This window comes from Pelodiscus sinensis, chromosome 10 (genome assembly GCF_052426305.1).
Source record: "Pelodiscus sinensis isolate ZL-2025 chromosome 10, ASM5242630v1, whole genome shotgun sequence".
Classification (NCBI taxonomy): domain Eukaryota; kingdom Metazoa; phylum Chordata; order Testudines; family Trionychidae; genus Pelodiscus; species Pelodiscus sinensis.
Window position 1 is genome coordinate 11,223,600 of NC_143061.1, and position 26,271 is coordinate 11,249,870.

The following is a 26,271-nucleotide window of genomic DNA, read 5'->3' on the forward strand; positions in this document are numbered from 1 at the left end:
CATAAGATACAAATGAGTCACACATGATCATAAGACACAAATGAGATACAAATGATCATAAGATACAAATGTGATACTCAGTACAATAGTCACTATTGTTCCAGTAAATATAGGCTGGAAATAAAATACCTTATTATTGCCATCTTCTACTCTCATTGGAAAGGAAAAAAAAATACAGGGGGCAGGGAATTACACACACTCAGAGAAAACATTCTGAAGAATTGCAAGTTAGTTACACTCTCAGTTAGCTGTACAACTATGGACAATATGAAAAAAGAACATACAACAGTAACACGGAGGAAGGTTTCAGGGTCTGAACACAGAATAGCAATAACTGCTGGGGAAAAGGGGAATGGAAGAAGAATCAGAAGGAATCTGAAGGTAGGCCGATCCTGCAAAAAAAAAAAAAAAAAAAAAAAAAAGCTCATGTGTAAGCTCGTCCCATTAAGCAAGCTTCCCAGGTGAGAACCTTTGTTTGCTTTGATCTCCCCTGTTCCCCACCTCTTTTGCAGAATTTGTAATTTACATTGGCAGAAAAATGTGCTTAAATTGGCAGCCTTTTTAATATCGGTACTCTATTGTAAATTTAGAAAAATGTTTATATACATATACATATATATTTTATATATCTAAGTATAACATATCTAGACTAAACTAAAAATATATTGTTTTGAAAGGCGTTCTGTGCTGTTTCTTCCATATTTTGCAAACTGTTTTAAAAAGTCCTTACATCTTGCACCAGTTTTTGGCTTTATTTTTAAGCCAATATACAGCAGACAGGAAAGAAGAGATTACAGGGTCTGTTCATAGCTACACCTGGACAACTACAGTGACTTCACAAATGCTCTGATTCAGCAAAGACTTGGGTGCATACTCAACTTTATACATTGTAGACTCAAAGTTAAGTGCACATATAAGCCTTACATGGATCGGGGGAGCCTAAAGATGCAAAGGTGTGAACTAAGGATGAATTTAACCCTATGTTTGAATATTTACATTCTGTTTCAAATTGACCCAGACTGAGCAATCTGTGTCTATATATAATGATGGAGTGACAGCTTAGTCTCTCACAATAAGTAACTTTGCCTCTTTATACTCAGTGCGTTACTAGCCGTGAATAAATAAAACAGAGCTGCAGTTTACTGATGCTTCAGTTTGATGTTCTCTTGCACTGCTCTTTAAACTACTTCCTAAAAAATGAACTGTATATAGTTATTGGTGTGTTTAATTTATTAAGCTTATATATTTCAATTCGCAGAGCACCAGTTAATGTAGTATTTTTGTACTGTATTGGAAGCATGCCTTCCTGTGATTCTTTTCCACATATTAAATTGTGCAATTTTTAAATATGTTTTAAAATAAATTTTGTCTGTGGCTTCAAATACTCACCAGATTTCTTGGACAGTTGAAAACGGGCTTTGGTTGTTACTGCTTAAAAATTAAATACGGAATTTAATTCTCAGAGCAAATTCATAAATGTGGGGTTTTTTTTGTTTTTTTTAAAGATCTGAGGTTTTCATTCCTAGCTATTTGAAAGCAGAGTTGTGTTGTGTTTCTGGACTTAAAGTTCAGGCAAAAAAACCTGGTTTTGTTCATCACAGATCTGATTCCAAGTCCATTGAAATCAATGAGAATTTTTCCAACTGATTCAGTAGCCTTTTGATCAGCTCCCATATGGTTAGAAAAACAAAACACAAATGAACAGGTTAATGTAACTTATAACTAAGGGATATAAAAATATTCATAATTGTATAGTTTGGGGAATAAATCACCCAATAAGAGCTAGACTTTCAAGACTTCAGCAACCTGCATTTGAGGCCAGATTTTCAAAAATGCTCAGCTGGCAACATGCTGAGCTCTTGTAAAAATCTGGCCCTAAGTGACAGGGTTTTAAAAAGGAACTATCCTTAAGGAAAGGTTATTTCACAAATGCCTGCTATGAGTTCTTTGCATCTTGGTCTTAGGCATCTTATACCAGACACGGTCAAAAACAGGACTTCAGTTCAGATGGAATTCTAATGTTGGACAACTTGGTGTTAGAATCCTAGAATACTAGGACTGGAAGGGACCTCGAGAGGTCATCAAGTCCAGTCCCCTGCCCTCACGTTCCTTCTTGTAACTCAGCTCTCTGGCTTTAAAGCCTCACCTCTTCCAGGGTAACAAGTCCATACAAAAACTCAGTAACCATGTACCAGACCTTCAGCCCCCCAGTCTGGGTTCATTTAGGGTTGCCAACTTTCTAATCACACAAAAGACACTTACCTCGGGTGGCTCCTGGAAGTGTCTGGCATATCTAGCTCTCAGTTGGAGGAGCCTTGTGTATACTGCCCATGCCTACAGGCACCGCCTCCGCAGCTCCCAATGGTTGTAATTCACAGCCAATGGAAGCTGCAGAGCTGGTGCTCAGGGGCGGGGTGGGGGAGGAGGATACAGAGCCTCCTTAGCTGCCCTTGAGCCTAAGTCCACTTCGGAGAGCCGCACAGAGCCAAGGCAGGCAGGGAGCCTGCATTAGCCCCACTGCACCGCTGACATGGGTCTAGACGTTCTGGTTGAAAACCGGATGCCTAGCAATCCTAGGTTCAATAGGCCTGGCCCCTTTGCTCTCAGGGCCTATACCTCCCCTCAAGCCTCCCACTCCTCAGTTTAGGGGCATTCTGATAAACTGCTAGGGCCTGTTTCTTATGATCCTTCACTCATTCCCTGGGCTTCTTTCTACCTTTACCTGTTTGCAGGAGTCTGTCATGGAGCTGTGTCTCCACATCTTTCTCTCTGAAGTTTCATCTCTTCAGTCTCATGCTGAGCAGCTCTCTCAGGGTAGCTCCTAGCTGCAGCGGATAAGCTGCCTGAAACTCTCTTCACTCAGTTCCTATTGGCCCCACAGTTCTTTTTTTTCTCTGCCTACCCTTCAACCTGTCACTGCCAGGCTGGAGTATACACATCCCATCACAGGCCCAAATTTCAATTCTCACTAGGGCTCAGCATGGACCACTGCTGTTTATGTCAAACCTTTTCCTCTTTGTTAGCCAAGCTGCCAAAAAAACAAACTAAACCACAAGGCCTCTGTGTCGCAACTGTCTCCTCTTGACACCAAAACCCCACCAAAACAAAGGAATCAGTGCTTTATTTCTAGAGACTAACGTATCCTTGTGCCACCACCGCAGCAACTGCTGTATCATTTTTATGAAATGCTCAGGATGTATCCTTATCCCCTCAAATATTTTAACAGCATGGATCAAGATGGTCCTGTTTCAGCCTCTCTCACCTACTCAGATTTCTGATCCTAATCATTTCAGGATGTAGAATTTTTTCCTCTTAACTTAAATTGTCTTGACTAACAGAAAGTTTGTTTAAAATGAAGCAAAAGCTGATTTTTTAAAAAACTTTTTGAAGAGCCAAATTGTAAATCCCAGATTGGGTTTCACAACAGAAATTACTAGCAGTGAGCACTGAAGTAAGGTCAACTTAATCCCCGGCATAGACACAGCTCAATTGACAAAAGAATTCTGAACCATCCTTCCTTTCATACCAGTATGGGGCATGCAGGCTGGTAGCTAGATTTGAAGGGCTATGGCTAGAGCCCTGCACAGATACAAAAACATGGATCCACAGATGATCCACATCCACCAGGCTCAACTCATTGTTCAATCCACAATCCAGATTTTACTTGCATCTGCACAGCAAACCGTCTGGAGGGGAGGGAGCACAGATGAGCGAGGAGGGGGCAGGATCATCCAGGGAAGAGGCAGGAAGCACAAAAGCAGGGACTGGGGATGAGGGACAGCAGGGACCCGGGCGGGGGCTCTGCTTGTCAGTGCTCACGAGGTGGAGGGAGTGGGAGGCCAGGCAGGACCAGAACTCATCTCCTCCTGCAGGGAGATTTAGGACAGAGCTTGTTGCATCCTTTCTCTGCCAGCAGTGCAGGGTTCTGCTCTGGCACTCTCCCCCCGCTCCTCATTTTCGCCCCCTGCCTGGCGCTGGGCAGAGGATGGGGCAGGAGTATCCACTCTAGTATCTGCTTCACTCTCCACAGATATCCGCATCCACGGAAGCGGATATCCGCAGATATACAGAGCTGTAGTTATGGTCGGTATGTCCACAAAATTATGGGCCCAACTTATCCCAAATTATGAATCCAACCTCAGTACTTCTGTGGAGAAAGCCACATCAAAGCCATGTTTGGAAGGTTACCTCCTCCAGGATCATCTCTCTTTTGCTGCACACTGAGCGGCAAAATCCCCAAACAAAGTCTTTGTACTTCCATGAAAAGCAGGCCAACAGACAAATATTTAGAAAGGCCTAACCTATAACACAGTAGAAACCTAGGTATGAATGCACAGAGCTTGCACAGATCAGTGTGCCAGTCCCAAGCATTCAGAAATTTGATTAGGACTTTAAAAATCATAAGAGCATCTTAAAAATCATGTGGTATTTTAAAACCTGTTATCCAGCATGCTCGGGGATTATAGCATTACAGTTAACCAAAATTTTTAGATATCTGAGGGTTCCATCAACCTAGAAAAAAACAATGGACAATAATAGTAAAACTCAAATTTTGGTTATCTAATAATGTAAACTATATTGTAATCAACATAAACACAATGCTAAGGATGTATGGGACAACTGAACAAGTAAAATTTAGTCTTATGTTATTAAAAAGAAACAGTACTGTAATTATTTTTACCTAATAGGAAATGTGCTGGTTTCTAAAGTTTTCCGTATAGTTAAGTGCCAGATAGCACAGGTTTTACTGTAATACATTTTAGGTTCTACTTGTTTGTTTTTTCATTCTTTAGGGAGTCCTGTGTTTTCAAGCTTCTTTCTGCAACTATCAAAGCTAGAAATTACTTTTTTTCTTTCTTTTAGTTGAGTGTGCAAAGTCTCATGTACCTCCTCTGCCCCTGTTGTTGGGGCTTCAAGGAAAACACTAGATCTTGCAAGATTCAGAACTGTGAGAACTGGCATCGTCAAAAGCAACTCAGTTAACTTGAGGTTTCAAAGACAAGAATGAGGCAAAAAGACAACATGATCCCCAAGATGTGAGAATATTTTTTAATTTAAAACAATTGCAGCAATATATCATTAATATCCCTTCTCATCTCAAACAAATACTCCCCGAAATGTTACCAGTGCTTCAAGCAAACAATGCTGTATGGTGCAAAATAAATGATTACAAACATTTCCAGGACACAATAGAAAACCTCAAAAGATGTGGCAGGAATCAGAAATTGATCTGATCCACAAATGGGAGACAAGGTAGGGAAATAAAAAGGCATTTCCAGTTACAGCATGTTTTGCACAGTCTTTCAGTGTATCTGAAGACAGCAGAGAAAATAGAGATGGCTGCCATTGGGATGGAAAACAAAAGATACGAGTTGGAGGTCTGTTTCTAAAAGCTACAATGAAGATCTAATACATCCATGTCACAAATTTGTACTGTACCCCCATGAGGTTGAAAGTTCTTAAGAAACAGGGCCTGAATTTGATTTCATTTACACCAGTGTAAATCAGGTCTAACTCAGCAGAGTTACTCCAGTGTGTAACTGGTAAAAAGGAAAGGAGAATCAGGTCCAAAGACTCCCAGACTGGCTGAAGGCTTTATTATTTTTCCTAATTAAGATTATACCCTAATTACATTTTAACCAGAAAGATAAAAGGATTTTATAAATCACATCCTACTTTTGCTTTGGAGAGAGGACCTGCACAGGGGATTCTATAGACTCCATTAGAAATAAAGCAATATTTAAAAGGATGGGGTGAGGAGGTTGTCAAACATTCTCCTTTTTTCTCCTTTTCTCCCTAAAGTTTCATAATTCAGAAATGTATGACCAACTCTAACAATAAAACAGCAGTTTGCTCTGTACCTCTTGATTCGTGGTATTCAGCTGATTAAATAACTCGTCTTTTCAAGTTCATAGACCAACTGATATTGGTGAGAGTTGTGACCCCAAATGCCTTTGAGGATCTGGGCCAAAGTGATGACTCTTCTCAACCTTTACTCCAAAGAAGCTCACAAAACATTTTAAAGAAAAATAATTTGAAAAAGTTACTGGAATCCATCTAATGTGCAGGTCCTCCTATTACCCATTGCTCAAGTCACCCTCTAGTGCCCTGATCCAGCAAGGTACTTATGCAAAAGGCATAGTGAATAGGACCACCCATATTCTTGAAACTGAGCATGCACTTAAGTGCTTTGATAGATCAGGGGTTAAATGGATGAAACAAAGGTACCTCTGACTCTATGTTCCAGAAATAGAGGATTGCATCCTAATGTACCAATGGCATTATTTGCCTTTAGTCATATATTTAAAGAAAAAGAGAGAGAGAGAGAGAGAGAGAAGAAAGGGCAGTACATTGATCGTTTGAAGGCAAAAACAGTGACAAGGGGACAAAATGCAGAAACACCTGAAGAATTTCAAAGTATTTTTCAATGCTAAATTTCCATGAAAGAAAATTCAGCCTCTCCCCTGGATTGCACCCTGCACTTTTGTCCACTGCACAAAGGCCTGAACTATACTTGCAATAAAAGAATTTCAGAAATGCAAACACTAAAAATGCACCAGCTAATTTTTTTCTTTTAAGTATCACTTCCCAGCTTCTCACCTGCTAGCTTTTGAAATGTGCCTGATATTAAATATATAATATCACACACATAGTTGTTCCAGTTAAGATAGCTCTATATACAAGTACATGGTCTGTAAGAGCTCATGCTCCATCCTTACTCCCATGTTTAGTAACAAGCATGGTAAGGACTCCAAGGTCTTTAAATAAAAAGGTTGTGCATACCAGACCTTTCCAGTTTATAAATAGCCCTTTAAGTTCATGAGGCAGAGGAGAAACCTTTTGTTGCACTTCTTTGAAATGTAACTGGGCACGAAAGGGATCTTTTCCTTTTTCTACTGTCAAAAGCACAAATAAAAAACCATCTTAAAGTTCAGCTCCTTCACTTTAAACATGGGATGCGCCACTGCAGACTTGGCTGATTCAATTTTCAGAACAGGCTTCTGCTAGTGAAAGACACAAACAGCCAAAATACTGTAGAAACAAGTAGATTTGCTGGCAATTTTTATTTCATCCATAATAAAACTACTTAATAATGATGAGGCAGATGGTTCTTATGAAAGCCATTTTCTATTGGGGTACAACACCACTCTAGTGTGTCTGGAAAGGTGTTAAAGAGAAGACACTTTCCCAGTGATTAGACATCACATACACTATTACAGATTTATTGCACCCTATTTGCTCTCTACATCTAGTACCACTTTTCAAATAAAAAACTGGCCAGGAAAACTAGGCTTATATTACCATGTTTAGTGAGCTATCCCAGACTTCTACATTAAGGGAACATTTTGTAGTCAGACATTAAAAAATGCCCTAGTTATAACCAGACTCTTTAAATACAGGTACCCTTTGGTTGTGTGCAGTTGCCTGCATTTTGCTACTGAACTTGCAGACATTAAATGCAGAGAAGACATAATCACAACTTCCTGCCTCTCCTGCACTCTGCATGGGTTCTTTTGACTATTTAAACTTACTTTGAGGGATCAGTAAAATGAGGAGGCAATTTTACCAACTGTCTCTCAGGAGTTGCAATATAATGTGAAGGTTTTTTTGGTGGTAGTGGGGACATAAAAGATTACATTCACTGTTGTATTTTTCCCCCTAAAACAGAACTATTCAATAACAATTTAACACCCCCCCCCCCCCACCCTCAGGCCCTTCCTTGTCTAGGACTCAAATTGAAATAAAGAAACATGGAAAAAATGAGTAAAAAATGGCCAACCCCCCCCCCCCCCCCCCCCCCCCCCCCGGGAAACCCAGGAGAGGGGTGTTGTGCAGATCAGATTATCTGTGTGCTTGCAAGTTTCTAGACCATCGATACGTTATGAATTTTTAAAAAATCAATAAATCAGTAATTTTACCCACCAATTTCCTACACCCATAGAAGAGACTTAAATAATTAAACAACCTTTGGCAGAAAGCAGAATTGTGCTGCAAGCACTTTGTCCTGGAGTCAGTTTTAGCTGGAGTGCTACCGGTCTGGGCACAACATTCTTTGCAACAGTTAAAGGAACATTGCTCCTCATTTCTAATGCCTTCGGAGGAAATCAGTGGTTGTTATTCCTGAGAGGTGGAGTTTTATTTATCAAATCAGCATATCTTGCTATCGTGAATCTCTTGGGATAATTTAAAAAACAACAGGATTTCAAGAAGAGTTTTAAAAATCCACATTAAATACATAAAATAAAACTCACCATTTCTATTTGGCATAAATGTACTGTACAGGGCACTGGCAAAGGGGATTAATAGCTTCCAAATTTTGCATTAGTGTGTTTTGATTTCAAGCATCACGGAGGCAAAACAAAACATTCTGTATCTCTACATTCCAATATACGTAGTAGGTCTATTAGTCATTCCATATTGTACTGAAAATAATTTTGTGACCAAGGCATGTTCTGTGATGGAAAACAGTTTCTCCCCTTCCAACTATACATGAAGCAAAGGCAAATCTCTGACATCCATAACCAGTGTGGATTCTCCAGTTGGAAGAAGTGGGCAGCTACTACCATAAAAATGTACATTCCCCAAAAGTCTTCTGAGAACATAGCTGAACCACAAGGCAATAATTGGATTGTAGTTTAGTTATGGAACAAAAGCATTCTCCATGTGGTAGTTGCAAACTCCATTAGTAATCTGCATGGCCTTAAGGTATCTTTTCATGTATAGCCATTTAAAATATCCTACAGTACATCACCACCTAATAGAAATTTCTCTGCTAACACTTAAGAAGGCATCAAATAACTGTGTTTTAAATAAACTATAAATATCCCATGTTTTCCTTTGCTTTTTGGCAGTCCAAAGTTTGTTGTGGGTTTTTTTTTTTAAATGAATACTTTTTTTTTTTTTTTTGGCAAATTAAAAAGGCTTATGGCTTCCTAAGGCCAAATAACGTATGTGAGGCCTAACTTGGTATCCTATGGTAGAAGTAAATATATCCCAGATCTCTGGGAGGTCGCTCTGAGGCACAGACTTTAAGGTCGTTGTAGATCACCCATCTGAAATGAAAATAGGAAAGTGAGTATCAAGAGGATTCAAGTGCTGTAATTAATTCTTTTAATACAGCACCAACAAGACATTAACGCAGGGCTACATTAACACAGGGCTACTCAACACATGGCCTGTGGGCAACATGTGGCCCGCGGACCATTTGTTTGTGGCCCATGGTGCAGTTTGGGTTTAATGGGGCTCAACATGTGGCCTGTAGGTGGGATTCTTTGAACAAGGCCTCCACTGGAGGGAACACGCTCCACAACTGCGAGGTGTCTCTCAGGCAGGGTGAGCACTGAAAGACGCAAGCGGACGGGCTGGTTAGAATAGACTGGGTACAGGGTATCAGTGTTACTAGCCCTCAGGGACAAAGTGCTGGAAGCGCTGTGTGAAAAAAGCTCTTTGCATATATTTGCATATATATCTGCATGTATATGCAACCACACTTGAGTTGCAGCCCTTGGCATGTACTGTGAGTATCACTGTGGCCCCCGGGCCTTCCAAAGTTGAGTAGCCCTGCATTAAGGATTTCTTATATCTCTACCCTAAAAAGCTTAAAATCTAATCAGAAAATGTACCGACAAAAACAACAATGAAAACAAGAGTGACTGGTATGGCAGACTTATTAATTAATAAATTACTTAATCGGAGGGGCATGGAGGCAAACCAGAGATGGCTTCCTGTTGCCAGAAATTAAAGAGTGCTTGATGCACAGGAAGGGAGGAGGAGGTTGGTGCAAACACAACAAAATCCAAGTTCTGCATCAGGCCAGTCCCTGGTACAGATTGGCGCCGCCTTGGCATGTGCACAAACACACACATCAATTACAAGGAAAACCAAGTGCACTTCTATGTAACATTTGTAGCCTTCACTCCACTGAATGAGCGAGATAACAGAAATGTATTGTGTGATAAGAAACACTCGCACATTTTTGGGACGTGACGTACTATGCTGAAGCTGCCTACCATCCAAAAACCAAAGCTTCCCTTCCTTTCCCAAAGCCACTCACCTGCCCTCCTTTTTGAGATGGCAAACATAGTGGCCGCTCATTGTGGATGTTCCCATGTGGCTGATGAACCCAAAGAGCTCATATCCTGCATAAGAAACATCAGTGAATGATGAGCGGCAGTCCTCCGTTGCTGACACCACCTCACAGAGCCAAGAGACTTTTTTTTTTCTTCAAAAACAGCGAGGCATTTTCATGATTCAGACTTCACATGCCCAAAAACACTTTCTATTAACCCTGCATAAGTGTCCCCTTTCACAGGTGGCACTTACCTTCACCAAACATGAATGCAGCACAAATCAACACCTCTGGGCACACACAACGTTGTCCGAGTTCAGCTTATACCTATAAATAAGGCTACCCCGAGAGCCAGATGCATTAGATGCTAATGGAGAATCCCTGGAGCCAGCTACCTGCGTGGTCCATGGGAGCATCTGAGCAGCGATCTCAGGGACTTCCCCAGAGCCAGCTGCACCAGCAGTCCTGGGGCAGCTGAAGCAACAGTCCCACAGGTACCCAGAGCCATCCGGAGAGCAGTCCCTGTACAATGGGTCGAGAGGCAGTCAAGCCTCAGCACTGGAGCAGAGCCCCCCAGAACAGGGGGCCCCAGAAGCAGAGATTTAGTCAGGGGTATTATTGGTTCAAGTCATGTAGTGCTCATGCCCCATCCATGACTTCATAAAAATACTGTGACTAAATCTGAACCTTACCTATGACCAGATCTATGAAAGACAAAATGGATGGGGCAAGGGTTTGGATTTCAACCATGATGCAGACAAGACAGTAGTAGGACATGCTACTTAGATACAGCCCAGTGTAGGGTTGTGAAAATTGGCTCCATACACTAATTAGTTAAATTTATGGATGTGAATGTTTGAACTCTTCTTAATCAAATGCAAAAGACAGAGACTATATCCACGAGTCACTTTTGGTCTGAGGTCACACTGGGTTTGTCTAAACTATGTCCCTTTGTCGAAAGAGAAATGTAAATTAGGTAAATCTAAAGTGCAAATGAAGCAGGGATTTAAATATCCTGCGCTTCATTTGCATAATCACATCACAGCAGTCTTTTGAAAAAGGTTATTTCGAAAGTGAAACCACAGTTTAGATGCGGTTCTTTCAAAAAAGGTTTTGGTTTTTTTTCCCCCAAAAGAACTGTGGTTTCACTATTAAAATACCCTTTTTCGAAAGACCGCTGTGACGCAAGTATGCAAATGCAGCATGGGATATTTAAATCACCGCTTCATTTGCACTTTCAATTTACCTAATTTACATCCCTCTTTCGACAGAGGGATGTAGTTTAGACATACCCACTGAGTCCTTCTAGCCCCATTAATCTGACAAATATATATATAATCCTTGCAATGCTGGGAAAGCCCTTGAATATTAACTTCAACAGCTTCAGCACACTATCCAGGCATGGCTTCTCAACAGAAAGAAAACTGTAATGAGTTCATTGTTAGGTCAACTGAAAAAAAGGCTTTTCTGCACAGCAGGCATGGAAATCTTACTCTGTATTTGTTTATGCTGCACAGTATAGCCAGACTTGGAATTATTAGATTTTTATTGTTAAATACGGATTTCACCACTGACACACAAACTGAGAAAATATATTTATATTGAAGATCATTTAAATTTACAAAGTAGACAAAGAGAAGGAAAATGCTTTTGAGAACTTACTAGAGCAGGGGTGGGCAAAGGGCCTCCACGGGCCAGATCCGGGTCACAAAGCGGGTGGATCCAGCCTGTGGAGGCCCTGCTGCTCCCCCACCCCCAGGCCAATTAGGTTCTGGGGGAAGGAGAGCACGCAAAGCCCCCTCCCACCCTGCCAGGAGCACATGGCACTTTGAAACACCGCGCGTTGGTCGCAGGGTGGCGGGGAAGGGCGGAGGAGGCTTTGCATTCCCTCCCATCCCGTCCCTAGGCCAATCAGGGCATGAGAGCAGGAGATCTGCGTGAAGCTTCCTTCGCTCTGCCCCGCCCCTGCAAAGAGCCTGCGGCACTTCAAAGTGCCATGCGCTCAACAAAGGGCGGGAGGAGGCTTCCCGTGCTCTCCCGCCCCCAGGCTCTGGGTGCCTAATGGGAAGAGGGTCAAAAAGCCTCCCTGACCACCCAGACCAATCATGGTCCGGGGGGCAGGTAGCTCCGCCCCTTCCTGTTTAGGCCCCGCCCCTTCCAGGGTGGCCCGGGGCTACTTCAAAAATTTCTGAAGTGGCCCCCAGTCAAAAATTATTGCCCACCCCTGTACTAGAGTTAAAATCCAATTATCTAGACTTTTGAATAAGGCTTGTTATGAGTGAACTTGCAAATCAATAGTAAAACAAGTATGATTTGTTAATTTAAGGATATTTACTTCCTATATTTTGACATGACCCTGACAATTTGTGTTTTAACTATTTAAGTTTTTGAATGTCAGCATCTACTGTCATTAAATAATTGTTTGACTTCACCCCCACCTCTTCCTCAAAAAGTCTTCCATCACTCTGAAAATTTAAATTGACAACAATCCAAGGGTGTGTGTGGGAGCTTAAAGATAGCTATCAATATTGACTATTCATTGAAATGAAATAAACTGAATTCTGCCAAGCCTAAGTATAGTCATGAACAAAATTAAATAGATTACACTCCTTCAAACAACTGGATAATGGGAATGACTTGGATTTTAACCCAGAGAGGGACTTCTGGGACCCTTATACTGCATCAAAGCATATAATCAGAACTTCAGACAGGATCACATCCTCCAAAGTCTGAATGCACAAATCTAATTCTCATGGTCTTTATTGTAAACCTCTATTCTTTAAATGTATTCACCGTCCCCAAGACATTGGGATAATCGAGGTTGACCTTTATTTATAATAGTTAGTGAAATATTATTAAAAAGTTATTAACAATTTATTAAAAAGCTACCAGAGAAACAAAATTAAATAATTATATGATGTGGCTTTTAGACTATTTTTGTAAGACTAGTATAGTAATGATAACCTTGGAGACAGACACAGGTGGATCAAGCATACACACTGCTGTTCCAGGATGGGAGTATTAAAGTTCATTACAAAGGCTACTCACTAGCCCAAGATTACAAATGTGCTGCAGTAACCCAGTGCATTTACATTTATGATCACTCTTTGCCTACTTTATATTCATAGAATCATAGAATCATAGAATAATAGGACTGGAAGGGACCTCGAGAGGTCATCGAGTCCAGCCCCCCGCCCTCAAGGCAGGACCAAGCTCCACCTACACCATCCCTGACAGATGTCTATCTAACCTGTTCTTAAATATCTCCAGAGAGGGAGATTCCACCACCTCCCTTGGCAATTTATTCCAATATTTGACCACCCTGACAGTTAGGAATTTTTTCCTAATGTCCAATCTAAACCTCCCCTGCTGCACTTTAAGCCCATTACTCCTTGTCCTGTCCTCAGAAACCAAGAGGAACAAATTTTCGCCTTCCTCCTTGTGACACCCTTTTAGATATTTGAAAACCGCTATCATGTCCCCCCTTAATCTTCTTTTTTCCAAACTAAACAAGCCCAGTTCATGAAGCCTGGCTTCATAGGTCATGTTCTCTAGACCTTTAATCATTCTTGTCGCTCTTCTCTGTACCCTTTTCAATTTCTCCACATCTTTCTTGAAATGTGGCGCCCAGAACTGGACACAGTACTCCAGCTGAGGCCTAACTAGTGCAGAGTAGAGCGGCAGAATGACTTCACGAGTTTTGCTTACAACACACCTGTTGATACAACCTAGAATCATATTTGCTTTTTTTGCAACAGCATCACACTGTTGACTCATATTCAACTTGTGGTCCACTATGACCCCTAGATCCCTTTCCGCCATGCTCCTTCCTAGACAGTCGCTTCCCATCTTGTATGTATGGAACTGATTGTTCCTTCCTAAGTGGAGCACTTTGCATTTCTCTTTATTAAACCTCATCCTGTTTACCTCTGACCATTTCTCTAACTTGCTAAGGTCATTTTGAATTATGTCCCTATCCTCCAAAGAAGTCGCAACCCCACCCAGTTTGGTATCATCTGCAAACTTAATAAGAGTACTCTCTATCCCAATATCTACATCATTGATGAAGATATTGAATAGTACGGGTCCCAAAACAGACCCTTGAGGAACTCCACTTGTTATCCCTTTCCAGCAGGATTTAGAACCGTTAACAACAACTCTCTGACTACGGTTATCCAGCCAATTATGCACCCACCTTATCGTGGCCCTATCTAAGTTATATTTGCCTAGTTTATCAATAAGAATATCATGCGAGACCGTATCAAATGCCTTACTAAAGTCTAGGTATATGACATCCACCGCTTCTCCCTTATCCACAAGGCTCGTTATCTTATCAAAGAAAGCTATCAGATTAGTTTGGCATGACTTGTTCTTCACAAACCCATGCTGGCTATTCCCTATCACTTTATTACTTTCCAAGTGTTTGCATACGATTTCCTTAATTACCTGCTCCATTATCTTCCCTGGGACAGACGTTAAACTGACCGGTCTATAATTTCCTGGGTTGTTCTTATTCCCCTTTTTATAGATGGGCACAATATTTGCCCTTTTCCAGTCTTCTGGAATCTCCCCTGTCTGCCATGATTTTTCAAAGATCATAGCTAAAGGCTCAGATACCTCCTCTATCAGCTCCTTGAGTATTCCTTGGCTGCTGTGCAATAGCCCCATCTTGTGGTTTACTTAGATCTATTACTTCTGGCAATGAGATCCTCCGAGCAAAACCATTAGCAAAATCAATGAAGTAATGCATGGGTATGTAGGATAATGATTCCTATTAAATGGATTATCAGATTACATGGCGACCAAAAGGCCTAGAGCCCAAATGGGTTTGTAACAACAGCAGAATCCTTAGGTTGATTAACTTTTAGAGACCTCCTCCCTCCAGGCTTAGACTTTTTCATATCTTTCCTCTTATAGTGAAAGGAAATTATATTTTATTTAGAGTAAGTGAGGGGAGTATTTTAACACTGTGAGACTGAATCAAAGTAACAAGGATACCGAATGATCCTGGATATAAAAAGATTTTCATCTGGTGATACACCATTAAAGCAGATGAATCAATGCCAACACAGGAGCATGAAGTTTACTGAACTGTAACACAGAATCATAAGGTTAGAGGGACTGCAAGAGTCATCTAGTCCAATTCCCTGCCAAGATACAGGTATGAGAGTGACAGGATTCTGGGAGGTTTTATCTGCATTTGCCTGCCCCTTTTGCTGGAAAAAAAATCAAGCCCCCTAATGCAGACTGGCTGCACTAGCACAGTTTAATCTGGTAATTTACCAAAGATTTTATGTAAATTCTGTTGTGTGCTAGTGTCTTGTGCCCATGTTAGGGCCACATACTAGACAGCTTATTAAATCCATTACATTTTCATAGTGGAAACAGGGTCTAAGAGCGATTTTTAGCTTCTGTAAGTGTGGCCAGGTATTCTCACAGAAGAAAGAAGTGGCATCTTAATTTTACATATGAGGGAAGCTGAGGCCCAAATAAGTCATGTGATTTACCAAGGGGTGTGTGTGTGTGTGTGTGTGTGTGTGTGTGTGTGTGTGTGTGTGTCACACACACACACACACACACACACACAAATAAAAACAGGTTGCCTGGACTCCACTGCAAACCCTCAGTGAAGCTAACTTTTGCAAGAAAGAGAAGAGCTGTAGATATAACGTATCAGATATGCAACATTGCAGCATGACAGCTAAAACCACGACTCGAGGGGAACTTACTTCCAGACCCGTCTTTGATCCTGGGCCCTTCTGGCCCTGCCTCTGCAAGAATGTTGGCATTGGCATTATTTTCCATATCCATCACATCTGAAGCAGCTTCGCTTGACTCCTCGGGGTCCGGGTGGCTGAAGATCCAGTCCAGTGCACGCTCCAAATTATTATTCTGGCAGACATATGAGCAAAACACTAGCCATTAGCAATGTTCACCAACAGCGTAGCTCCCACGCAAACCCTGATCTCTAAGGCTATGTCTACACTGCACTCTAAACTCAAAATAAGATATGCAATTTGCATACACAAATTGCTTACTTATTTTGAGTTTATTTCAAAATAGGCTACTTTGAAATTTGGTGCCGTCTACACAGTAACAAATTTCAAAATAAAGTGCTATTTCGAGACATCCCTTAACCCTCATGGAATGAAGGTTACCGGGATGCTGAAATAGCATGCGTGTTATTTAGAAAAACATTTCAAAATAACAAATGGCTTGTGAAGATGCGGGTGAATGGCTTGGGAAGAACCAGGACTGAGTTCAACAGTTTTCAGTACATTTGAGCTATACACACTGCCTTTATGAAAATGAGCATTCAGCTAATACTCTGCAAGTCTTTTAAACCAGGACTAGTACTAAATGACTTGCTGAAGCATTTTCAGCACCTCACAAACTGAAAGGTTCTTTGCTCAGTGTTCTACATGCTGTTGCCCATCATGAAACGACTGCTGCATTACACAGGATAACAATATTAATTTAAGCACAGAGGGTTTTAAAGTTATATTTGATGCAAAAAGTGGCTGCCTCCGTCCTTTAAGTAATCCCAATTAGTTAGCTGAAGCCAGCATTAGGTATTTGGTTTCCAAAGCTGTAATTTTCAATTAATTGGAAAAAATGGCTGGAATTAATATTTTGATTCTAATAAATGGCTTAAAGTGAAGCCAATTTAGACTTTTCAACCTCTGTTAAATCAAAATCGTAGTTTACAATACATACCCAATTCAGAAATGGTGACATTTGTAATTTGATGCGCATATCTCCTTGTGCAGCTAGCACAATGTCATTCTAGTCCACCACTAGAAACCATGGCAATGCAACCAATTGGTACTGGGAGGTCATATAGGAAAGCTTAAGTGATCTGGCTATGAAAGGCCTGAATTGCACTGTTCATCCACTGCTACTGTCAGCTACCAATGCTATGGCACTGTAGGTAGCATCAACAAGCATACAGGCTACTCAGATGTTCAGGAATAAGAGTGAAAACCAATGGCCCAGTCCTATGGTTTCCCCATTCAGATCACAAAAGCGTGCAAGCCACAGAATTACACGTGAACAGGAACCCCCAATTTGTGAATGCCTATGCTGCTTGGAGCACGATCCTACACATCATACTAACTAGATGGTAGCCAAGCAACATAGCTGGAAAGAGGCACTGCAGCCCACCAGTTGCTGTCACAGGAAGTATCAATATTAGTGGATAACGGGAAGTGACACCATAGAAAAGGCGGCAGAACAGCCCAATGTTAACCCCTTCTCCCTGGCTGTCATTCTACATGAAGGTGGGCTTTGGAGAGGCACAGAACAGATATGAAGAGAAACAAAGGTAAAGACTTCCTTCTCTCCAGCACCCAGAAAGAGACTTTCTCTCTCTTGGGGTGGGTGTCTCTTGGGGACACACCATAAGATCACTATACCTGGAAAACTGTGGATGGCAAGTCAGAACACAGTCATGTAAGATGGGATTGCAACCCTTCAACACCCCAAAATAAAGAACTGAGGAACTCCTCATCCTCAGACATACTACTCTCATGCACCCAGAAAGCTTCAGAACAGGTAGACAGGGGAATCAAGTTCTTCTTATCTTGCCCTTCATGTCACATCCAACTGAACATTCACCTGAAATCTGTATACCCTTTCTCCTCACTAGGGATGTGAACAACTAATCGACTATCTGATAAGCATTTGCTTATCAGATATTCAAGTTGACTAGTTACTTCCCCCCCGCCCACTTGCTGCCTCTATCAGAAAGAGGCAGCAAGGTGGGGGAGGAAGGGATACTTCAAAGCGGCAGCGCTGTGTGGAGCCTGGGGCCAGGTGCCAGGCTCCACACAGTGCTGCCATTTTGAAACATTACGTGAAGCCCAGGGCCAGCTGGGGTGTTCCCAGGCTGCATGTGGCGTTTCAAAGTGGCAGTGCTGTGTGGAGCCAAGAGCCAGCAGGGGAGTCCCCAGCTCATCCCGGGCTCCACGGGGCACTGTCACTTTGAAGTGCCGCAAGGAGCCTGATGCTGGGCTCCCCACGGTGTTTCAAAGCAGCAGTGCTGCACCGAGCCCGAGGGCAGCAGCAGAGTCCCCAGCTGATCCAGGGCTCCACACGGTGCTGCTGCTTTGAAACGCTGTGGGGAGCATGAGGCCATTGGGGAACTGCCCCACTGGCCCCGTGCTCTGCAGCGCTTTCGCCTTTGAAGTGCATCGACTATTTGATTAGTCAGTTTCTTGAAATGTAACATTCCTACTCCTCACGCCTCTTACAACCTTCGAGGGCCAACCTTGCCTTAGGACCCCATTCTCCTTGCTTGCCCACATCCACCAGCAAGGTTTGAGTTCCTTCATGAGCACATTTCATGACTTTCCTTGCACATGTGTCTCTTCATTCTTGAAAAAAATCCAGAATTTCTCTTGACCACCCAGGAGACTTACTGTTGCTTTGAGGGATTGAAGAGCTACATTCCTCTGGAACCCCATGGAGGTGATGAGAGCTACCATCTCTTCTGGGGGCTGGTTATCTAGCCCAATCGCCCCTAGACCAGCTGCTCTGGCAGAAGCAACTCCTCCATAGCCAGGGATAGCTAGCGGCTCTGCAAAATCTAGAAGAGACAAAACACTCCATTTACACACTCCCTACCAACACATAACCAAGCAATGTATGGAAGTTCAAGAACAGCAACAATACCTATGTAAAGTTCATTTCTATAGGCTAAATCTGGACAGCAGGGGAATAGGAGGCCCCAAAAATCAGGTACTGGGTGTGGTTCATTGTCCCACGTAGTGGTACTTAGACCACTTACAGAGAGACAGAATGAGTTTGCTCTACAGCCTTAGCTGGCTTTTAGCTTATGCTCTAGAGGCTCATGCACTATGCTTCAGAGGTCCCAGGTTCAGTTGTACCTGTCAGTGTTACAAGTGGGGGCTAGTCCAGGATTTCAACTGGGGAGTCTCTGAAGCTCAGGAAGCGCTTCCTCAATGATGGGAAGTATGTAACCCACACACTCACTGGGTGTAGTGTACTGTCCCGTGTAGTGGCAATTAGTGGGAGAAAGAATGAGTTTGCTCTATAGCCTTAGCTGAGAGCCAGCTGGCTTTTAGCTCAAGCTGTAGAGGCTCGTGCACTGAGCTTCAGAGGTCCCACATTCAGTTCCACCTGTCCACATTACAGAGGCACATGAGAAAGGCATGGATGGAGATTCTACCCCATTATGCTGCCTGGAACAGCTCAGTGTGCTACGGAGGTGAAGCCAATGCAGCAAGGCTACATAGACACAGCCAGAGGGTAAAGAAGCCAGATTTATCAGTCCAGGGCCCAACAGGAAATCCAAGTGCCAGACATCCCATACTTGGTAGGTATATACCCAACTCTACTCCTCAGGCCAGCAGCAAGGGGCTGTCGATCCTCTTTTGTTTTCTAGTGCAAGCTACTTTGTCATTGGGGACAAGTTACCTCTTCTAGTGCAACAGAGGTGTGCTGTGCTTTCTCCGGGCAATGGGTTTCCAGGGTATGTTCAGAGGGTTGAATTCTGTGTCAGGTTTATAGCAATGAGTACCAGTCCTAGTAACACTAGGGCACATTAGGAGAATGACAGGTTTGTGTTCTCTAGTTTTCAGAGGGACAGGCTAGGCTTGGCTTCATTTGCCCTGCATGGTGTAACAATCGATAATGACCCAACTAAGATGCACAGCAGAGCGAGATCTCATTCACACCCTTGAAACTACTGACCCGGTTCTTCCATGTGTGCAATGATCCAGTTGAAAGCCACTTCAGCACCCATGTTTCCAGTGTAGTATACAGCCTTCCGACATGCTTCCAAGGGAAAACCCATCTCTGCTAGCTGCATCACTGAAGATTCATCAATATCTGGGGCTACAAGAGAGGATATGCTGATATATAAAGTCAACATCAGTCCATTTGGGTGGTATTTGTTATTACATACCATGCTGCTTCCTATACATTGTATCACTGGGTTTGTTTTAACACTGCAGGGAACAAACATCCATTAATAAAAAGCAGCTTTATGCAAATTGCTACAGTGGGAACTATTGATGTATATATAGATTTAGATCTTAATGATTTACACTAAGGATCTTTCAGCCTGAGTAATCCCCAAAATGCTTTACAGACAGCATTTATAGGAAACAATTCACATCCACTGCTGTTTTTAGCTGGAGCAGAGCTAGCATGGATGTCTGTATGAACTGGGACTCACTCCTCTCAGATTAACTGTAGGTGTACCCTTAGTGCTATAGCAAAGACCCAAGGTGTTGGGTGAGTTATAGATCATTTTTCAGGTCCGATCATGGCATATCAATTACAACTGTGAGTTATCAGGATTGGATACAACAATGTTATAACTGGGCTTGCCAATTCCCTTCTCCATTTACAATTTAGATGACTCTTGAGTGGGCAATATCAATGTTTAAAGAATACCAAGTGGCATTTCTCTGCAAAATATACCACAACCTGCTAAACTGGGGCCTCATCCAAAGCTCACTGACGTTAGCAGAAGCCTTTCCATTAACTTCCATGAACTCTGGATCAGGCCTGACATCCACTTTAAAAATGGGGCTTTTTAATCTAAAATGATCCTAAATAGCTACTTATAAAAACAGCAACAACAAAAAAATCATACTTGTAATTTCAGAGCCCCTCTTCCAATCCAGTTAACTGGGTTTTAAGTTAAACAATGACAACAAAATGCACTTGTGCTCAAATCTCTTACACCAAGAGTACGTCCAAAGTGAATTAACCCCAAATTATAAAAATGAGACTTCACACCAGAAATTACCATAGATTCAATGGCTGCTCATGTGTTGGGAATCACAGTGCTATGAGGGGTCTTTCAAGTACCCGAATGTGTGCGAGCCAATGCTGGAAAAAGTACCACACTGCAGTTTTACATCAATGCACATGGTGAGAGCAAAGCACCATGCATATCTGTGTTGGCAGAGCTACCATTCTTTGAACTAGAGCACGTGGATGAGTTTGAACAGCTAAAATGTCAGCACAATGCGCTGGGGAGAAAAATGAAATACGTACGCTCCATGAAATGGTTCATCATGCGATCTGGAAATTGAGAAAGAAAAAAGGAGAAGAAGTGAGTTTGAACGACAGTCAGCTGACCTCTACATTGGAAAGAAAAGAGGGCAAATTTTGTTAGTAATAAAAATGTGTGGTGCCTTAAGGGCAGCATGTGTTGTGCCGTCAGAAGGTCACAAAGATCATTTCAAGCTTAATAAAGTAGAGAACCACTGGTACTGTAATCCAACAACAAATGGGATAATTACTGGACCAACCCCATTGAAATGAGGCAGGCCATGATGCTGTGAATATCATACCACCAAATAGAATTATTTCTTTCCCCTCAAGACATAATCTGCGCACCCAGATATAACAGCATGGGTATAGTGAGCTGATTTCTTTGGCTACGTCTAGATTGCATCCCTTTTTCATAAAAGGGATGCAAATTAGACGTATCGCAATTGCTAATGAAGCGGGGATTTAAATCTCCCCCGCTTCATTAGCATAAAAATGGCTGCCGCTTTTTTCAGCATGGAGCTTTGCCGGAAAAAAGCGCCAGTCTAGACGCGGATCTTTCGGAAAATAAAGCCTTTTCTGAAAGATCCGTTATCCCTTATTTTATTAATTTTAATCAATTGCTTCATTAACAATTGCGATACGTCTAATTTGCATCCTTTTTACGAAAAAGGGATGCAATCTAGACGTAGCCTTTATGTATAGGAAAAGGCTGGGAGAGAAAAGGCACAAGACTAACAAGATGAGGTAGTGGACACGCTGAGAAGTTTTACTTGCACCTGAGAATGTTAAAACCAGAAGTGAGTGATTAACAGTTCCTATGTTAGCACTTATCCCTTTCTTGAATTTAGCCATAAGAATAGTAACCCTTATCCCTTTCCTAGTCCTCTTCCAAGCCCATTTGTTCTTTGAGGGTTATGTGGCAGCCCACCATCTTGGCCGATACACTGGTAACAGAACTTACAGTTTATATTTACAAGAAATGTGCCAAATAGTGATAATTAATGTCAGTCCGGTATAGCTGAAGTACACGTTGCATATAGAAAGCCATATACAAACTGTCTGTTTAGACTGTGAGAACAACCCCCTCTCTCAGCACTTTTTGCAAGTTGCTTGTTTCATTAGAATTCAATGTCTCTTGTAGCTGAATCTGTATGTAAACCACCTAGCAAGAAGCCATAATGCAGGAAGGCCAAAATGGATGAAGTCAGACAGCAGAAGCTGTCAGTTTTATTTTCACTTATAAAAGGTAAAGCTCCTAATTTAGCCTTTACAATGTCCATTTCAAGGAGACCCAGATGCCCAGAAAAACAGAGTAAATCACAGGGAGCATTCTGCAGAGGAGAAATAAAATTGAAATCACTATATGTCTGCGTATTCCTGTAGCTATTTACACCAAAATACAGATTAGAGATTGGCATTCTTCCATATTTGGAAAGCTTACTGCAGTAACAGCACTACTAGGACCCAAGTAAATTAAGGAACCAATCCCATAATGCGAGTAGCATCATCCCTTCTAATATAACATTAAATATTCAAACACCAAGACACAAGTCATCATAAAGCAAATTTCAATAGTCTGTGTCTAAGGTCATATAGGATAATAAAGTGAATTTACTAGCTACAAAATATTTCATTGTCAGGAGGAAGCAACTTCCAATATTGCTTTTACTGGACAGGCGTTTTCTAGATAAGGATTATTTCAAGAAAATGTCACATTTTGTTAGACATCTGGGCTGCGTCTAGACTGGCATGATTTTCCGCAAATGCTTTTAACGGAAAAGTTTTTCCGTTAAAAGCATTGCAGAAAAGAGCATCTAGATTGGCACGGACGCTTTTGCACAAAGGCACTTTTTGCGGAAAAGAGTCCGTGCCAATCTAGACGCGGTTTTGCGCAAGAAAGCCCTGATCGCCATTTTCTCCATCGGGGCTTTTTTACGCAAGACAGTTTTTAACCTGTCTACACTGGCCCTCTTGCACAAAAGCATTTGCGCAAGAGAGCTTATCCCTAAGTGGGAGCATCATAGTATATGCGCAAGAACACTGACAATCTTACATTAGATCGTCAGTGTTCTTGAGCAAATTCAAGCAGCCAGTGTAGACAGCTGGCAAGTTTTTCCGCAAAAGCGACCGCATTTGCGGAAAAACTTGCCAGTATAGACGCAGACCTGTCGTATTGTCTAACACAGAGGAGTCTGACCCATGACTGGGGCTCCTCAGTGTACTGTAAAACAAGTAATAAAAGATTAATTCTTGCAATGAGCAAGTGTCAGACTTTCAGTCCTACTGCGTGTATTATTAAGGAAGTCAAATTAGATTTTCATAATGGTACCGTCTAGTCTTAGATTCTGTAAATCTATATAACCCTTTGTGTGCTAAATGTAGTTGTGCTGTAAATTAATTATTCTGGTTGGAAGAAGTGCACTTTTCTCCTTCGAGTAGACCACCAATAAGCAATGTTTGGTCTAATACAAGATAACAGATGGTACTGGGACTGGATAAGATTATGCTGAGAGCCCAATACAAGAACGTTATTGACTGATTTAGGGATCCTGAAGGCAAGAACCTGTCCTTGTGCACCAGTGAACAAACATTGGATGATGATGATGATTATTCAGCCATAGTCATGACAAGATTAATTGATCATTGGCTTTTATGTGGCAGTTAGCATAAAAACTATTTCTGGGGGTTAAATTTCTATCCTACCTTTGGCACCCACCACTGATTCTACATTAGGCATTCAAGCCAGAAATGCATTCCCTGTGGGCCGGAATGAGTGCTCATGGTGACTGTATGAGGCTAAAAGGGAACCAGGAGCATGCACTCAAAAGGTTGAATCTGGCCCTCTGTGACTACTACTACAAACCAACGAGTTTGAGCAGAGATCATCTTTTTATTACAGGTTTGTACAATGGGACCTCATCCTTGGTTGCTTCTAAGATGCTGCTACAAAACAAACACCACCAATACTAATAGTGAGGGGCATTAGGGACTAGGTGCCTTCTGAGTGACACCTCTGAAAGTTCTAGAGTCAAGCCCTACAGATTTCCCTAAATGTAATTCAGTTCTAGACACTTGTGAAGGTTTTAGAGGGAATGAGAACAAGCAGCTGGTGACAGGGATGGAGTGGATGAAAAAGGGACACCCTCTTGTAGGGAACAGTGTGAATTCCCTATGCTATCAACAGGATTAAGCTAATTCAATGCTTCTTAACAGGTATGACAGCAGCATTCATGGCCTGATTTTCAACCAACAGCAGCTGTGGATGCTCAGTACCTTTGAAAACACGTCAGGGCAGCAGTGCTTTATTATTGGTCTATCCACACCCTGTATTACAGAGTCATGTTCCTGTGCTTGCACTGCTGAAGCATGGCAGCGGAAAAGAGGGGCTATTCAGATGTATCAGCAGGGAGGTGAAGAAACAGACTAACAATCTGGGTAGAGGACGGCAAGGTGCAAGGAGAGATTTTGGAAGCAGAGGGCAGTACCTTTGGGGTCATCAGGAATGACAATGGGCGGAGCAATGTCAGGAAGTTCCTCTTCTCCCGGTTGTAGTCCCGTGGCACGGAGGTGATTGATATCTAGTAGGTCTGGCATGTCTACGGAAACATCTGCAAACCCAGAGAGGAAAAGATTATTGGTGCATTCTAGAACATATACATTGTATTGCAAATATACATGTTATAATGAGAGTGACTCAATACACACACTACAAACACGGCCACGATTCTCTGCCTTTAAACTGTTAGTCAGATTCACCGGTGAAAAGTTCAGGACATTTTTAAAGGACACTTTTACAATGAAAAGGGACTATGTAAAATTGACTTCTCACTCCCCTGATCTAGAGTTCCGGTGTGGCCCTTTATGAAAACAGGGGCCCACTGGGTTTTGTTACAAACTCAAGACTCAGCAACGTACACAAGCCTTCTAAGGGAAGCTGGACTGAATGAGGAGGAAAGCATATAAGATACATACCAAGCTTTTGAGGTATCCAGTCGAGGCCAAAGGTGAACTTCTTTATCTGCACCACCAAGTACTCAGGAAACGAAGCAAAGCGAGATGTCCTGGGACACATAATGCACTGTTTTATTGACATAACTGTCTTTACTAGCTACAAAATATTTTGCGAAGGGTAAATTTTGGTAAATAGGTGTGGGAATTCATCCAAGTAGCTCCTAATAACAATATGCATCATGTGGCTAGAAATTTAGGGCATTAGGTTGAAAATACAGGGTAGACAGATAATCTACCTGGCTGAAGTGTCCCCTGCTCACAGTGTGGTACGGCAGGCTGGGTGGCGGGCTGCTCCAGCACAGCCAGACCACTAGTTAGCCAGTAAGCATCACCCTTATCGGGTTAACCAGATAACCACTGGCATCCCTAGCTTTTTTTTATGTGTATGTACAACCTAATCCTGGCTCTGTTTAGAAGAGCAGAACATTGTTTACTGCCTTGGGACATGCTCACACTTAATGTATGAAACCACTTTGGTTTTTTCTACATTATTTTCTTCCAACTGTATCTGTCTTCCTGTTTGCTATATGGTGCAGTCAGTGAAACTATACACTAATGAGTATGAATTACCGGCATTGCTAAAAATAGAAGGCATTCTAACAAAGCAGCACAGTCGCTGGGCCCAGTTTTCACCCATTCCTTGCTATTTTTGAAGACACGTCATATGTGGCATTACAGAGTTTTTGTGATACTCCAACTGTTTAGTTCTTTTTCTTGGCATAAATTATGCCCCCTATTGCTGCACCCCTCCTCCTATTCTCCTTTGACCTCCCAATATTTTCTGCATCCAAGCCCTTTTGGTTACATCTTTGGTCTGGTTTTTGATTGTATACTCCATGGAGGCAGGTTCCTCCTCTTTATATTTACCTGTCAATCATCATGCAAAGTGACACCATATAAGTAACAATAATGAATTATTACAAATGTATCCTAACTCAGCAGCACAGAGAGCCATGCTGGGGTATTTTGGCTGAAATTCAGACATACATATCAGAAACCAAATTTTAATACTGTCCCTCTTGCACTTTGAAATCTTCATCCCATCAACCTTAAACAAGGAAGAACTTTCACCTCCATTTGCTCCACCCTATTTTGTCTAGGGACTGCATGTGGTGCTTTGGAGCATCTTCAGACAAAGCTGGACCACAAGATTTAAGAGA

The 26,271-nt window shown here is 41.9% G+C and overlaps 1 protein-coding gene across 1 annotated transcript in view; it reads right to left on the reverse strand.

Annotated features, from left to right (window-relative positions):
* Nucleotides 1-7,045: 7,045 nt before the first annotated feature.
* The window catches only part of USP13 (ubiquitin specific peptidase 13), a 92,118-nt gene continuing 72,892 nt past the window's right edge, over nt 7,046-26,271 (reverse strand). Inside the window, exons 14-21 of the mRNA XM_075938035.2 lie at nt 25,073-25,161; nt 24,586-24,708; nt 21,101-21,127; nt 19,784-19,927; nt 18,490-18,656; nt 15,799-15,961; nt 10,055-10,139; nt 7,046-9,053 (exon numbers count right to left, since the gene is read on the reverse strand). Coding sequence (XP_075794150.1) covers nt 8,960-9,053; nt 10,055-10,139; nt 15,799-15,961; nt 18,490-18,656; nt 19,784-19,927; nt 21,101-21,127; nt 24,586-24,708; nt 25,073-25,161 — 892 coding nt within the window. The 3' untranslated portion in view covers nt 7,046-8,959. The remainder of the gene's footprint in view (nt 9,054-10,054; nt 10,140-15,798; nt 15,962-18,489; nt 18,657-19,783; nt 19,928-21,100; nt 21,128-24,585; nt 24,709-25,072; nt 25,162-26,271) is intronic.